The 13569-nt window shown below is 38.2% G+C and overlaps 1 protein-coding gene across 1 annotated transcript in view; it reads left to right on the top strand.

Annotated features, from left to right (window-relative positions):
• Window positions 1–9493, top strand: part of slc26a6.2 (solute carrier family 26 member 6, tandem duplicate 2) — a 28896-nt gene extending 19403 nt beyond the window's left edge. The window contains exons 19-22 of the mRNA XM_086050002.1: window positions 169–312; window positions 1787–1841; window positions 3078–3199; window positions 5437–9493. Coding sequence (XP_085906128.1) covers window positions 169–312; window positions 1787–1841; window positions 3078–3199; window positions 5437–5460 — 345 coding nt within the window. The 3' untranslated portion in view covers window positions 5461–9493. The remainder of the gene's footprint in view (window positions 1–168; window positions 313–1786; window positions 1842–3077; window positions 3200–5436) is intronic.
• Window positions 9494–13569: the final 4076 nt, after the last annotated feature.

Genomic DNA, 13569 nt, shown 5'->3' on the forward strand with positions numbered 1-13569 from the left:
AAAGAATGTATAAGTCTGATTGTTACAGAATTGCATTGTGTCATCCCGCTCACATATGAAACCAGATTGTCATTAAATTTTCAATATTTACCTTTAGCCCTATGTAGTTGTTCTCATTAGGAAAGGAATCAAACATTTTCTTGCATTTCCATCCTTCTTCATACGCAGGAACTAGAGGTGGAGGAGCACGAGAAGGATGTAGCCACCATTCAGGTCGATGCGGAGCCTGATCCTTCACTGCCCAGGGCCATCATCCTTGACCTCAGCCCTGTCAACTTCTTAGACACTGTGGGAGTCAAGACCTTGCGTGGTGTAAGAAAATAACACATGCACACAGCAGACTGGTGGCAAACAGAACCTGGTAGGAGATAAAAGTAAATACCGTATTCCCTCAATCAATTCGAGGTGTAAACTCTTATTGGGTAAGTGTGTAAAAACACAAGGAATTTGTCTCCGGTCGTATGAGCTACACTAGAATTGCAGTAACAAGCAACTATGACAGAGACATGACATATAAGTATGGAAAGTCTTTCCGTAATGTAAGGGTACCATTTTGTAGTGGTACCACCCAATGACAGCTGTGCAAAAATGTCAAGAGTCATCGAGCAGACATAAATTGATCAGTGGTGCGGTATTTACAATACTACACTATTATTTATCAGGCGTCTTCTTTTGAACTTAAACTTAAAAATTAAAAATGTTGCCTTGAAAATAAAGAAGTCATATAGATTTTAAAACAACTAAATCAATTAATATAAACCTGCCTTTGTTATTTATAACATTTACCACAAAAAACTGACCTCCTTTGAGTAAGTCCCATCCAAACAGGCATTTAAACTTTAACTATTAGGAATAAAACACTTAACAAGAATAATCTTCTAATATTCTGACTAATGAAAAGGGAGCAAAACTGTTATAGTGGGTCAAGCAGTTTTACTCCCTTTTTATTAGTCATGTAAGATTTGAAGCAACACATGACTCCAAATTCATTTTCCTTCATATCATTAGGCACTTTGTATGAACATTAAAAATGCAAATGTCAACAACATCTTATTCACTGAAAAAAATGTTAAGCTGATTAAATATAAAAAATAATGACATACGCTGCCATATTGGATGTTTTTGACCGGTTCACATAATCACCATAACGTCTTCCGTGCTGTTTCGTTACGATCATCCAAAATACTGCGTTTTGTTTGAATATTTTCGGACTATGATTAGGATGATTGTACTTATATCCGTGTGCACAGAAATTTTGGTGACATCTGAGCTTTTGGCGCGGCTAAGTCACACATTACATTCTCCACAAGAAAATAAATTGTAGCGCACATATACCATTTTATTGACGGGCTTATGAAATGACTGAGAATATTTACTTACCATCTTAGAAATAAATTATTAAATATTTCCAAATACACCCTATAAAGTGCTTGTTTACCCCTAGCGGTATTTGTACCTCTGATTGGGAAACACCGCCTTAAATCGCCATTCACTAGGCGTGATGTCAGCGAATGACTTTAGAATGGTTACTCATACTCAAGCCAAGAAAACATACCGGTACCCTACTAGCCTAATATATGAAAAATCAAAAGGCACATATGAAGATCAAAAAGGCTTCATTTTGTAGTTTATAACCTTTGAAGTCGCACCATTGCTTCCATTTATTGCAATCCACAAAACAGTAAATTACAGTACGACATTCAGTTAGTCTACCAACATTCAATTGGTAGACTAATTCAGCAACCTCATGTACTGCCTTTTTCTTCGCTGGTTTTGTCTTTTTCAGATTGTCAAAGATTACGGGCAAGTTGGTGTGGAAGTGGTGCTTGCATCCTGTCAATGTAAGTTTCCTGGCATCACTAGGAACAGACCCATTTAAGTGCACACTACTGTATACCGTTTCCATTCCCCGTCTTTCTTCTGCTTTGCCACACCCTCTTCCTTCACTTACTTTTCTGTTGAGTGAGTGTCTTTACATCAAACATGTAAATAAAATGATATTCAAATTCAAATAAAATTGGTAAAACAAGGAAGAAAATAAACAGAAACAGAAAATCAAAATATGGCAAGGCAAAGCAGACTCATATGCTCAAAAAGGGGTAGGACGAAATGGTAAATGGGCTGTCATTTGTATGGCGCTTTTCTACCTTTGGTACTCAAAGAGCTTCACACTGTAACTCATCAGTATCTTGTTCAAGGATACTTCGACATGGACACAATGGCTGGGGATCGAACCCACAACCTCTGGGCTACTGACCACTCTACCACCGAGCCATGCCGCCCCAAGAAATATAAACTTATCTAGTCCTACCCGTTACATAAGATTCTACTTTTCCAATAATACTCCGTACAGTAGGAAAGAAAAAAAATACATACGTACATAAATAAAAATCAACTATGATTACTATAATTATACAATACTTTCTAAATATGTGGTTATAAATAAAAACTGTAACTGTTATGCATATGACAATTATACCAATAATTCTAAACAGCTGTCGCACATACAACATTCTAAATTACAAAATATTATAGGACATTGCGTAGAAGAATCCTATCTATAATACAACAATATTACATTACTTTTTAAACAATACTATATAAATAGAAATATACAGTGCAATGTACACATGTCCATGTTACATAGGCTTTCCTAAATTTCTGTACTTTGAGAATATGAGGTCTTCATATTTATTTTTAAGCTGTTTTATGTTTAGGCATTTCTGTGCTTCTATTCTTAGCTTATTCCAAAATTTAGCTCCATAAACACTAATACAAAATCTCTTTTTGTTGTGCGTGTATAGCGAACCTTGAGATTTAGTTGTCCCCTTAATTTATAGCCCCCCTCCATTTCAGTAAACATTGCCTGTATATTTTCCGGTCATAAATTATTTCTAGCTTTGTATATTATTTGGACAGTGAATTCAATTAAATCAATGAATTTAATAAATTAGGAATGTATGAATAATTTATTTGTATGTTCATGAAAAGTTACAGTGTCCATTATTCTGATGGCTCGTTTTTGAAGAATGCACAACGGTTGCAAAGAACTCTTGTATGTGTGTTTCTCACTTTAGCTGGCGTTATAGATAATCTGCATACATGCGGTTTCTTCACCGACGAAGTGACATCTTGTCTCTTCGCCACTGTCCATGACGCTGTGCTTCACTGTCAGTCTGAGCGAACGCACATCTCTGAGGTAACGTAAAAAACAAATGACACACAGCCAACTTTAATGTTTTAGTCTGTGAAAATAATTACGTTCGGATTAGAATGAACATTATTTGTCATAAAAGTGCATTCTAATATGAAAGTGTTAAAAATGAAACAATCTTTAACCATTCATGACAATAATGGCAAATGAATGTTAATACACGGTGCAGAGCTGATGCACCAAAGTAGACCTAAAGAGTAAGATAAATAAAAAAAGAACATTGAATCGAACCGTAACATTTTCTAAGCGTTACCTCCTTGAATCGTATCGTAGCCCATGTACAGTATCAAGAATCATATCAATTTGTCTTTTGTGGAGTGATGCTCACCCCCAGTCACCACACAAGCTGAATTGGTTTGGAGTCTTGAAGCATAGATTAAAAAAAAAAAAAAAAAATGTATAGGCACTTGGTGCAAATTTCACAGTAGCACACGCGCTACTGTTTCTGAAAGCGGGACTAGCAAGAAACATGCAAAGCTAAAATAATACAATTTACTGACTCATCCATATGGAAATGTCTTTGTTGGAGTGTGTTTTTCAAAACAGTAGTTAAAGTTTAATTTGCAACAATATCATAGCCTGCATGGCAAAGTGGACCCCACTTTCTTTTCTTACACACGAGCAAAATTGTTTTTACCCCTCTGTTAATGAAAGAAAAATTATGGTCATAATAAATACAAATTTTAGGATAATGAACCAATGAAAATAAGACATTGCTCTTGAATTGTGGTTCAACTGAATTATTTCAAAAACAACCTCATGAAACAGGCCTGAATTAAAATGATCATACATCTTAATTTTGCTGCACAACTTTTTGAGGCAACCACTACAATCAAATGAATGACATTTTTGTAACTTTCAATGAGACTTTTGAACCTCTCAACAGGTATTTTGGCCCACTCTTGATGAGCAAACTGCTCCAGTTGTAACATGTTTAAAGAGTGCTTTCTCCAAACACCATATTTCAGCTCCTTCCACGGATGTTCAATAGGATTTAGATCAGGGCTCATAGAAGACCACTTCAAAATAGGCTAATGTTTTGCTCTTGGCCATTCTTTTTAACTGTGTGTTCTGGGTCATTATCCTGTTGTTGCAACACACATGACAAGTGACATGAGATCAAACTTTCTCACCCTGGACAGCACATTTTTCTCTCGTAAACATTCATTGCACTCGTCACAGATTCAAGACTGTGCCAGATGCAGCAAAGCAGCACCTGAACATAAGAACCTCCTCCATGTTTCACAGTAGGGACAGTGTTACTTTCTTTTTTGTGGTTTTTTTTTTTGGTGTGTGTCTGTGAACATAGAGCTGGTGTGCCTTTCCAAAAGTTGTATTTTTCATCTTTTTCTAGGGGCAGAATTTTTGTCCAGGCCTGTTTTATTAGTTTTTTGTTTTTTTTAATTGTGTTGAACCAAAATTCAAAAGCAATGGCTGATTTTAATTGGTTAATTGTCATAATATTCAAGTTATTGCTGTGACCACTGTGGGTTTTTCTTTCATTAATTGAGGGGCACCAAAAATGTTGTCCACCTCAACCTCCTCTGGTGCAGTGGCTTGTCTCCTGGTATGTAGTCCACCCTTTTGACACTGCGCTGGAAGACAAAACAAGCTGCACTTCCTGGGAAACCTCCGCGAGCTGCAGAGACCGCCGCATGCTAGCTTCCACTCGTGGAGATAACATGGTAAAAATGTCAAACTAGCCAGGTTTAACAGAAAGAGGAGATAAATTATCCGTGAGCTTTTCAAAAGCAGATAGGTGGCCAAGACTTGAATTGGTGACAGCATGTCCCATCCTAATCATAATTTGCTTAGGGGGGTGCGAGTGTCAGTTTGTCAAAGTTGGTAGTTGGAAACTCTAACGGAAGCCCATTTAAAATCATAAGCGGGCCGGCCTATGGGCGATTACTATTTTATCCGGCCAGACAAAAAGGCGAATAGACAGACGGTAGAAGGGTACCCCGGCTGTAGGCGGTAGGTGATAAACGGACTGCGTTTTTTTAGTAAAATGCCCAGCTCTCGTTATTTTAAATGACAAAAATTAGGCTTTCCCTAATTTAATCATAACTGGCAATAACGTGAGACTACTGTTGCACAGCACAGCAGGCAACACAATGCAATGAAAGACATGTGTAACAAAGTCAGATTTGGACTAAAACATTTAGTCTAAATTGTTTCTTTGGTGAGTGGGCATCTAACAGAACGATTCCTTTGTTTTACAGGTGATCACAGCAACACATTTGTGAGTGCTGTGCGTGGTTTTATACAATAACATGAAGATGAAAGTCCGCAAGAGGATTACACTCAACTGGACTGGCAACACAGTAAAAGCAACATAATTTATATCAATAAATAAATAAATAAGACATCAATTCAGACTAATGTACGGACTAACGGGCCAAGTTGGAATGGATTTTAAATTGGAAGGGTCGTTTTATACTTCTACAAAATGGCCCGTGATGGATCCTCAGACACAATAATTCTTAGGCCATCAAACATGTCTTTAAGATTCCTGGGAGGCAGCATCATCTTTTCATCCCATAGCATTGTCAAGTGCTGTTCAAAATTGTTACTTTTAACATATAAAATAAACAGCTGCAAATGCGGATGGACGACAAACAAAATGTCAAGATTATTTTGCGGCAGGAAATGAGCTTCATACCTAAACAAGTGGTTAAACACAAAGTGCAAGTACAGGAAATGAATACCAAATTACACTCTACAAAAATAAACAGGACATACTGAAACCTTCTTGACTTTATGAGGAACATTTTGTCAGCATGATGCCAGCGGTGGTTAAATGATTAACTTATTCATACTCCTTTTCGTACTACCAGTACATGATTTTTTAATTTGGGGTATTTAAATTAGCGCTGTCAAGAGATTAAAAAAGGGATTCATTAATTATGATCTGTAATTGATCTAATTAATCTATTTTTAATCTCACTTAAAAATTTCAGAGAAAAGCCCCAAATCCCCCATTGTCTCTGTGTGTGTATCTGTATTTATGGTGGATGTCTTTATTTCAATTACCCAGTCATTTGCCACCTTGAGGAACTGTTTTGGCATATTTATCATCCAAGTCCCTAGTTACCGTTTTCACGACGATCAGTGCACAATGAGTTGGAGTTCTACTCACCATCAATAAAGTGTGCAGTCACCCCCAAATAACCGTGTTTGCGAATTGAGGTCCAGTGTTCTGTGGCTATAGAAATGCATTTGTCCGAATCCCCCACCAAAACATCAACTTTGATTTCTTTTCACCGTCATACGTCTTGCTGATTTTAGTCAGCATTGCAGTCCTGCACGGTGATTTGTATGATGGGTCATAGGACGCTGTTTACAACACCTCACTTAATCCCTTGTCTTCACTATGTTGATTGGCCTGCAGTTCATCACTATTCACTTTGCAAGAACATTTGTCAGCCTGTCAGTCGCAGACTTGCTCATACGCGGGCTGTTCTCGAGTTTAGTTTGGCGAAGAGCTTTGCAATGGCTCGCTACGTTAGCGTCTTTGCTGCTATCATTAGTTTGTGGTTTAAGTGGTTGCTTTGCATTTATACGGTAGGCTTGAACTGCTTCTTTGGTAAGGCAAGGCAAGTTTATTTGTATAGCACAAGACAATTCAAACTGCTTTACATAAAACATCAAAAGCATTACATTGGTCTGGCCCCATGCTGATTGCGAGAGGAAGGGGGAAGGGGAAGTTCCATAATCTGTTTCAAGGCAGTTCAGATCCACAACCCATTGTCTGTCGAGGTGGTCCACGTGACGAAGAGTGGCTCCTTATCAGGAATTTGTGTCTTTCTGAGTCCTAGCATCTCTTTGTCGAATCAAATGGCAGTGATTCCCTGGGGATTCACTTGTTCTGGAGCAGACTTGATGGCAGTCTTGGCTGAATCCTGTGTCCAGCCCTAGAGACGTGGTCCACATGAAGGCATATTCATTACAGATGTCCAAAGTTTTTCCTCCAAGGGCCCCATACAGAAATAGAAGGAAACAAGGGCCAGTTTGAAATATATTTTATTTAAACTTATTAAACATGCTAAATACAAATCAATCAATCAATCATTCAATCACACATTGTCTATATATGTTGTTTTGAAAAACTGCCACCTAAAGGCTTTCTGTAAGAGGTGTCAGGGCAAATAGTTCAGGATTATTTATTTTTTCCACATTTCGCTGGTGCATCCCACTGGAATAGATCCACACTTCCACTGAGTAGCAGCTGAATCCCATCTCCACAAAACTAAGAGCAGTCTGTAAGGTGTGGCCATACTTGATTATTAATTTGACAATTATTTTTAAATTAATTTTCACAAATCAGACATAAACCGAAAGTGCAGGAAACCATTTTTGTTTCTGGAACTAGATTATTTTTATTCTCCACAGAAATGAAGCTACTATTATAGCTGTAAATTTATTTTTGTCTTTGCATACTAGAAAAGCTTTATCAGTAGTAGTAGTGGTAATCCCAATCACTCACATCCCCCCACTTTTTCGACAGCCACACTCCAAACACTGCCAACACCGTATTTTTATTTTACTACGTATTTTAGCAAATGACTTATGGACCCTCTATTAACGGGCATAATCAGATATCAACAAACAAGCTGCCAGCGCGTATGACCGACCCAAACCGGCAACACTTCACTAGTCTAGTATTAGACTGGCGATTATAAGGAGAGTAACATGGTCCTATAATACTTTATCTTATAACTTTTGACTTTAGTATTTTTTAATGTTGACTTTAATAATTTCTAATGTTTTTTTAATTGAAGTTTATTTTGAATATCCATCCATCCATAAGAGTCTGCAAAAAACAGGAACTGATTTCCCCCCCCCCCCACAATTTAAATTTGGGGTGTCAAAATAGTGCATTAATTGTAATCAATTAATTATAGTCACCTTTAAACCGTTATGTTTTTTAATCACATTAATCAAAATTTGAATCTCTAGCTTTACTGTTTCTGTGTGATGATGATGTCCGATTTGATGCGTGGGGCTTGAGCATTATTTGGGTGTAAAACAATGGTCAGTGTCACACCTGAAGTAGACACTGATTGGCTGTCATTGTGTTTGGTATAACCTGATAGGCTCCTATTGTAGGTGGGAAGGCAAGTTCAGGAACAGAGAGAAGACGTGTAAATGGAGGAGCATGTGAGAGTTGTTATGTCCCATGAACGGGATATCTAAAAACCGCCCTGACGGCAGTATTGTATAAGAAGGACTTTCCCCTCCAAATAACCTAACATAACATAGCGTGTCTCTAGAGGAAAGCAGAAGTGATGCAGGCATTGTTCCCGGTCGCTATTAACTATCAACTCTCTTACGAGTGACCCCCATTTTCGCTACACATTCTTAAGTGTTATAATCAAATAGTACCTTTACAATTATGACTGTTATCAATATGGGACTATTGGGTATTTTAAAGGCGGTTGAGTTAACACAGTGATAGCTAGTCAAGACAAAAAACATATTTTACATCAATTATTTAACATCCGTAATGCAGGTATGTGACAACTGACTCGTTTCCGCCATTTTCATGTGATCACATTGCGCAGGTCTGTTTTGCACTTCTCTCCGAAATTGAGGTCTGTCTTGTTAAAAATGTGTTTTCCGTCTCTACTGTTGCCTCATTTTAATTTAGATGATTTTCATGCAGTTTTTAGATGTTTAGTGCACACATGCCGGGATAACTCATCTTTGACCGCCCAAAAAGTGTTGAAAAGTAGCTGGCACATTTATATCAACCTATTGAACATAACTTTGAGGTATTAAGGGAGATACAGATTAAGTTTCATCAGATTTGTACAATGCGGAAGAAGATTATACAGTGTGGTAAAATGTGGCACTTGGAGATGCAGGAGAGCCATCAACCAAGATAAGCCAACTGTCCGTTACCAGCGATAGTGTTCATCAACTTAATTGTGTCTAATTAATTGAAAATGTTGTTAATTAACTTTAATTAAGCTTGTGAAATTGAACACTTTCTTATGGTGTATCATATTTATAATTCAGTCCACATTTAAGGAAACTGTGAGGCCTCAAGATCTCATCTTAATTTTTTTTTTTTGCTCACTTTTTGAAGCCTTTGAATTGTCGTAACTTCCTTAATGCTCAACACATTGACCAAATTAAAACACCATTTTGTTTCTTTATTCAAGTGCTTTCCGGTGGCATTGGGCTTGATGTGGAAAAAAAACATTTTAATTTTGTTGGCACATTCCTACATAAGGTGAAAAAGCAATTATACCCATCCAGGTCATGAAAAAGGACAAATAGTAGTAATAATATAATAATCTCCCTCATATGCTTCTTGCCTCTCAAAAATGATGTCCCCACATTGTGATAGAACTATGAGACAGCGTGCGTGGAGAAACAACTTTTTATTGTGCATGTGAATAAAGTGATTGCATCCATTACCAGTGTGTGGATGCTCATTATGTAAACTTTTGAGTATCTCTTCCAGGAAAGGTAATCAATGACATCACACTGCCCAGTGAGGTCATCACCTCAAACCCATGTGGTGATGCCACACCCTCTGTTTCTACAGCTGCTGTGACACAATGACTGTCATCATCGAGGAAGGCCTCAGAAAGCCACTTTTAAATCCTGACACTGCTTGGCTCTCCTCACAGGAGGTGACTCAGAGTGGTGCATGTTTAAACAAAGCAGATCAAAACAGATTTCTCAAGGAAGTAAACGTCATATATTTTTTCATATAAATGGATTCCGATAATCCTTCGCCATATCGTGCTAATAGCCGAATTGAGTGTATGTCCAGGTCAGGCAGACTGACAGAGACTGATAATGACCCAGAATGTACAGAAACACATACAACCCATACGACACAAATTGGAGAGGACTTAACAGATATTAAGGAGGTTTCGCTTCACTATGAAGAGCAATGGGGTAAGTCAGAGTGGTTACTGGTACTAATGAGAGGGGGGACTAGAAACAATAAGATGTGCCAAGCCACAAATGCAGACTAAGAAGTTTGTTGAGAAAAAAACAAATCACCTGTTAATGAAGGGTACAAACAAGGCATTGAACGCTCAATCAGAGTTTTTCGTGGTGTTTTGAACAAAGAAAGCACACTTTGCTCACGGTTAATGGGAGAGTGGTGGTGTCAATACACAATTCAATTTGCTCCATTTATAGTAACGAAAATAGAAAAACCTTTGGCACACAAGCAAAAATGAGCAGCCAAATCCTCGGAGGGAGATGAAGTCGGCCAGAATTGATTTAATTATTTATCCTGTTATTGTTCATGTCTTTTGGTAGAATTACACACAGCGGAATCTACTTCATTCTCTGTGTCAAGTTCTTCCAGTGTATCAGTGATATGGAATGTAAGAAAGGAACTACAACATGAAGAGATCCTGGTGTCTGATACGCATCACCTCTCCAGACCACTCACACTACCACAAGAAGAGACACAAGTGGATGAAACGGAGGGTAAATATGATATTCAGGATTTATCTGGATCATCAGCATCCAATAGAGATGGCATAAATGGAACTGTGCCACCAAAACACATTCGGGTTAGTGCAACTGGTCGAGACTACCTATCGGCATCCGTGACAAAAACAGTAAAACTATTTGGACCACACCCTCAGTGTGTGTCACACACACAGGAATTTGAACTGGAATCTCAAAAACATGGAAAGATACATGTGTCTGTTCTAGAGAAGACATCTGTACATGGAGACATCATTGTATCAGATACAGAGACGCCACGTGAATCAGTACTAGACTCACATGGCACAACTATTCGGTACCAATCTGATTCTGAACCGAAAGCGTCCATTTCATCTATTAGAGAGGAGACATCTGATCCTGTGACACTACCACACAAAAAAACTATTTACTGTTATACAAAGAATGTGTTTGAAGTCGTGCAGCCAAAACACGAACAGGATCTGCTTCATCTTCCAGAAGACATATTTAGACCAGAGACACCACCATACAGAGGGGCCGCTGTATCTGATACAAAAAATATATGTGAGTTAAAGACAACTACTGAGAACTTACCTGAACTGGTTTCAAATATAGAGGAGTTGTCTGGACCACAACCATCATTTTTCAATGGAACAAGCGTATTAGATACAGATTATTCATCAGAGCCAATGTTAAGTAGCGAGCCCATTCATAGACCTATCTTACTGTCACATGGACAGATCCCATTGTCTGATATAGAGGACTTAGCCAAACCAGTGCCAAATAAAACAGACATATCTGGACCAGGACCACCAACACAACATGAGGAGACTACTGTGTCTAACATAAAGGATTTATTTGCCCCACTGGTATCACCACTCAAGCATTCCGTTGTGTCTGATATACAGGACTTATCTGTATCACTGACACAACCCCATGAAGATTTCACGGTTTCAGATCTAGACAGTTTTTCTGGACCAGTGCCAACATTACAAAACGATAGCACTGGGTTGTATACAAGAGATGGTAAAGAGAGTTTTTCTGAAATAGAGGACATACCAAGACCAGTACTACTACCTCATGGAAAGGCAATTGTATCAGATAAACCACACAAAGATATATCTGTTTCTTCTATTGAAGACCTCATTGTACCAGGACCTTCATTAATTAAAGCCAGTGTTGTGCCTGATACAGACAACCTTTCTGATATAGCCCCAAATATTGAGAGACTATCCGAACCAGTGCTATCACCAAACACAGATGTTCCATTGACAGATCCAGAAAACCCATCTAAATTGGTTCTAATACTACACAAAGATACTACTGAATCTGATACAGCAGAATCACACAAACCAGCACCTGAGTACATAATACAAGAAATTGAGACGACAGAAATTAATATGGAAGATGTAGCTACACCAATACACAGCACACACAAAGAGACAATTGACTCTGATACCAAAGTCATGACAGTAGACATAATTGAAACAGTGCCATCGCCACAAGTCAAATCTAGAGAGTTTGAAATAGAATATATATCTGAAGCACTACCATTACCACACAAAGAGATAATTGATTCTGACGCAGAGGTCATGACAGTATCGTCAGCACAAGTAGAAATTACTGAGTCTAATATAGAAGACATCCACGGACCAATGCCATTACCACAAAGACAGGCAATTGACTGTGATAAACAAGAAATCACCGAACAAGTATTATCAACAGAAAAAGAAATCATACGGACTAAAATAGAACACATATATGAGCATATTAAAACACCACAAAAAGACACCATTGATCTTGAGAGAGAAGACATAACTAGACCCATGCCATTACCACCAGAAACCTTAGAGCCTGATGCAGAAGGCATACACGGACGAGTGCCATCACCACAAATAGAAGCCACATATTTTAAAGTAGAAGACAAAACTGGACCAATGCAATCACCACAGAAAGAGACCATTGACTCTGATACAGAAGATGAAACTGGACCAATACAATCACCTAAAAAACAGACCGATAAGGCTGATGCAACACACATATTTGGAACAGTTCCTTTACCATGTAGAGAGACCACTGATTCTGGTATTGACGACATAATTGAATCAATGCCAGCCCCAGAAATAGAAACAGTTGAGTCTAAAATACAAGACAAAAATGGAGCAGTACAATCACCACAAAATGGATCGGGAGTGTCTGAGGCAAACGTCATACCTGGACAAGTGCCGTCACCACAAAGAGAGACTGTAGTTCATGATTCAGAAAAAACTTCACGTCCAATTTCTTTACCACATGTAGAGATGACTGACTCTGATACAGAAGACGTCACTGACTCATTGACGTTACCACAGACAGAAGCTATTGACTCTGATACAGAAGACATAACTGGACCTGCGCCATCATTACAAAAAGGCACAATAGAGCCTGATGCCAAAGATATCGCTGAACCAGTTCCTTTACCATATGGAGACATTATCAACTCTGATAAAGAAGACATCACTGATTCTGTGACATCACCACAAATAGAAACCACTGAGTCTAAACTAGAAGACACAACTGGACCAATAAAATCACCACAAAATGTACGAGACATATCTGGACCACTTCTGTCACCACAGAAAGACTCCATACATCATGATCCAGAAGACTTTGTAGGACCAATAACTTTACTAACTAGAGAGACCTCTGACGCTGATATGGTAGGAAACACCAAATCAGTGCCATTACTACAAATTGAAAGCATTGAGTCTAAAATGGAAGACATAACTGGAACAATGACATCACCACAAAAAGTGACCACTGACTCTGAAACAGAAGATGTGACTGGACCCGTGCAAACACCACAAAAACACACAATGAAGTCTGATGCAGAAGACATATATGAACCAGATACTTTATCACATCCAGACACA

This window comes from Filicampus tigris, chromosome 1, assembly GCF_054856515.1.
Source record: "Filicampus tigris isolate MCC_2025a chromosome 1, RoL_Ftig_1.0, whole genome shotgun sequence".
Taxonomy (NCBI): Eukaryota; Metazoa; Chordata; class Actinopteri; order Syngnathiformes; family Syngnathidae; genus Filicampus; species Filicampus tigris.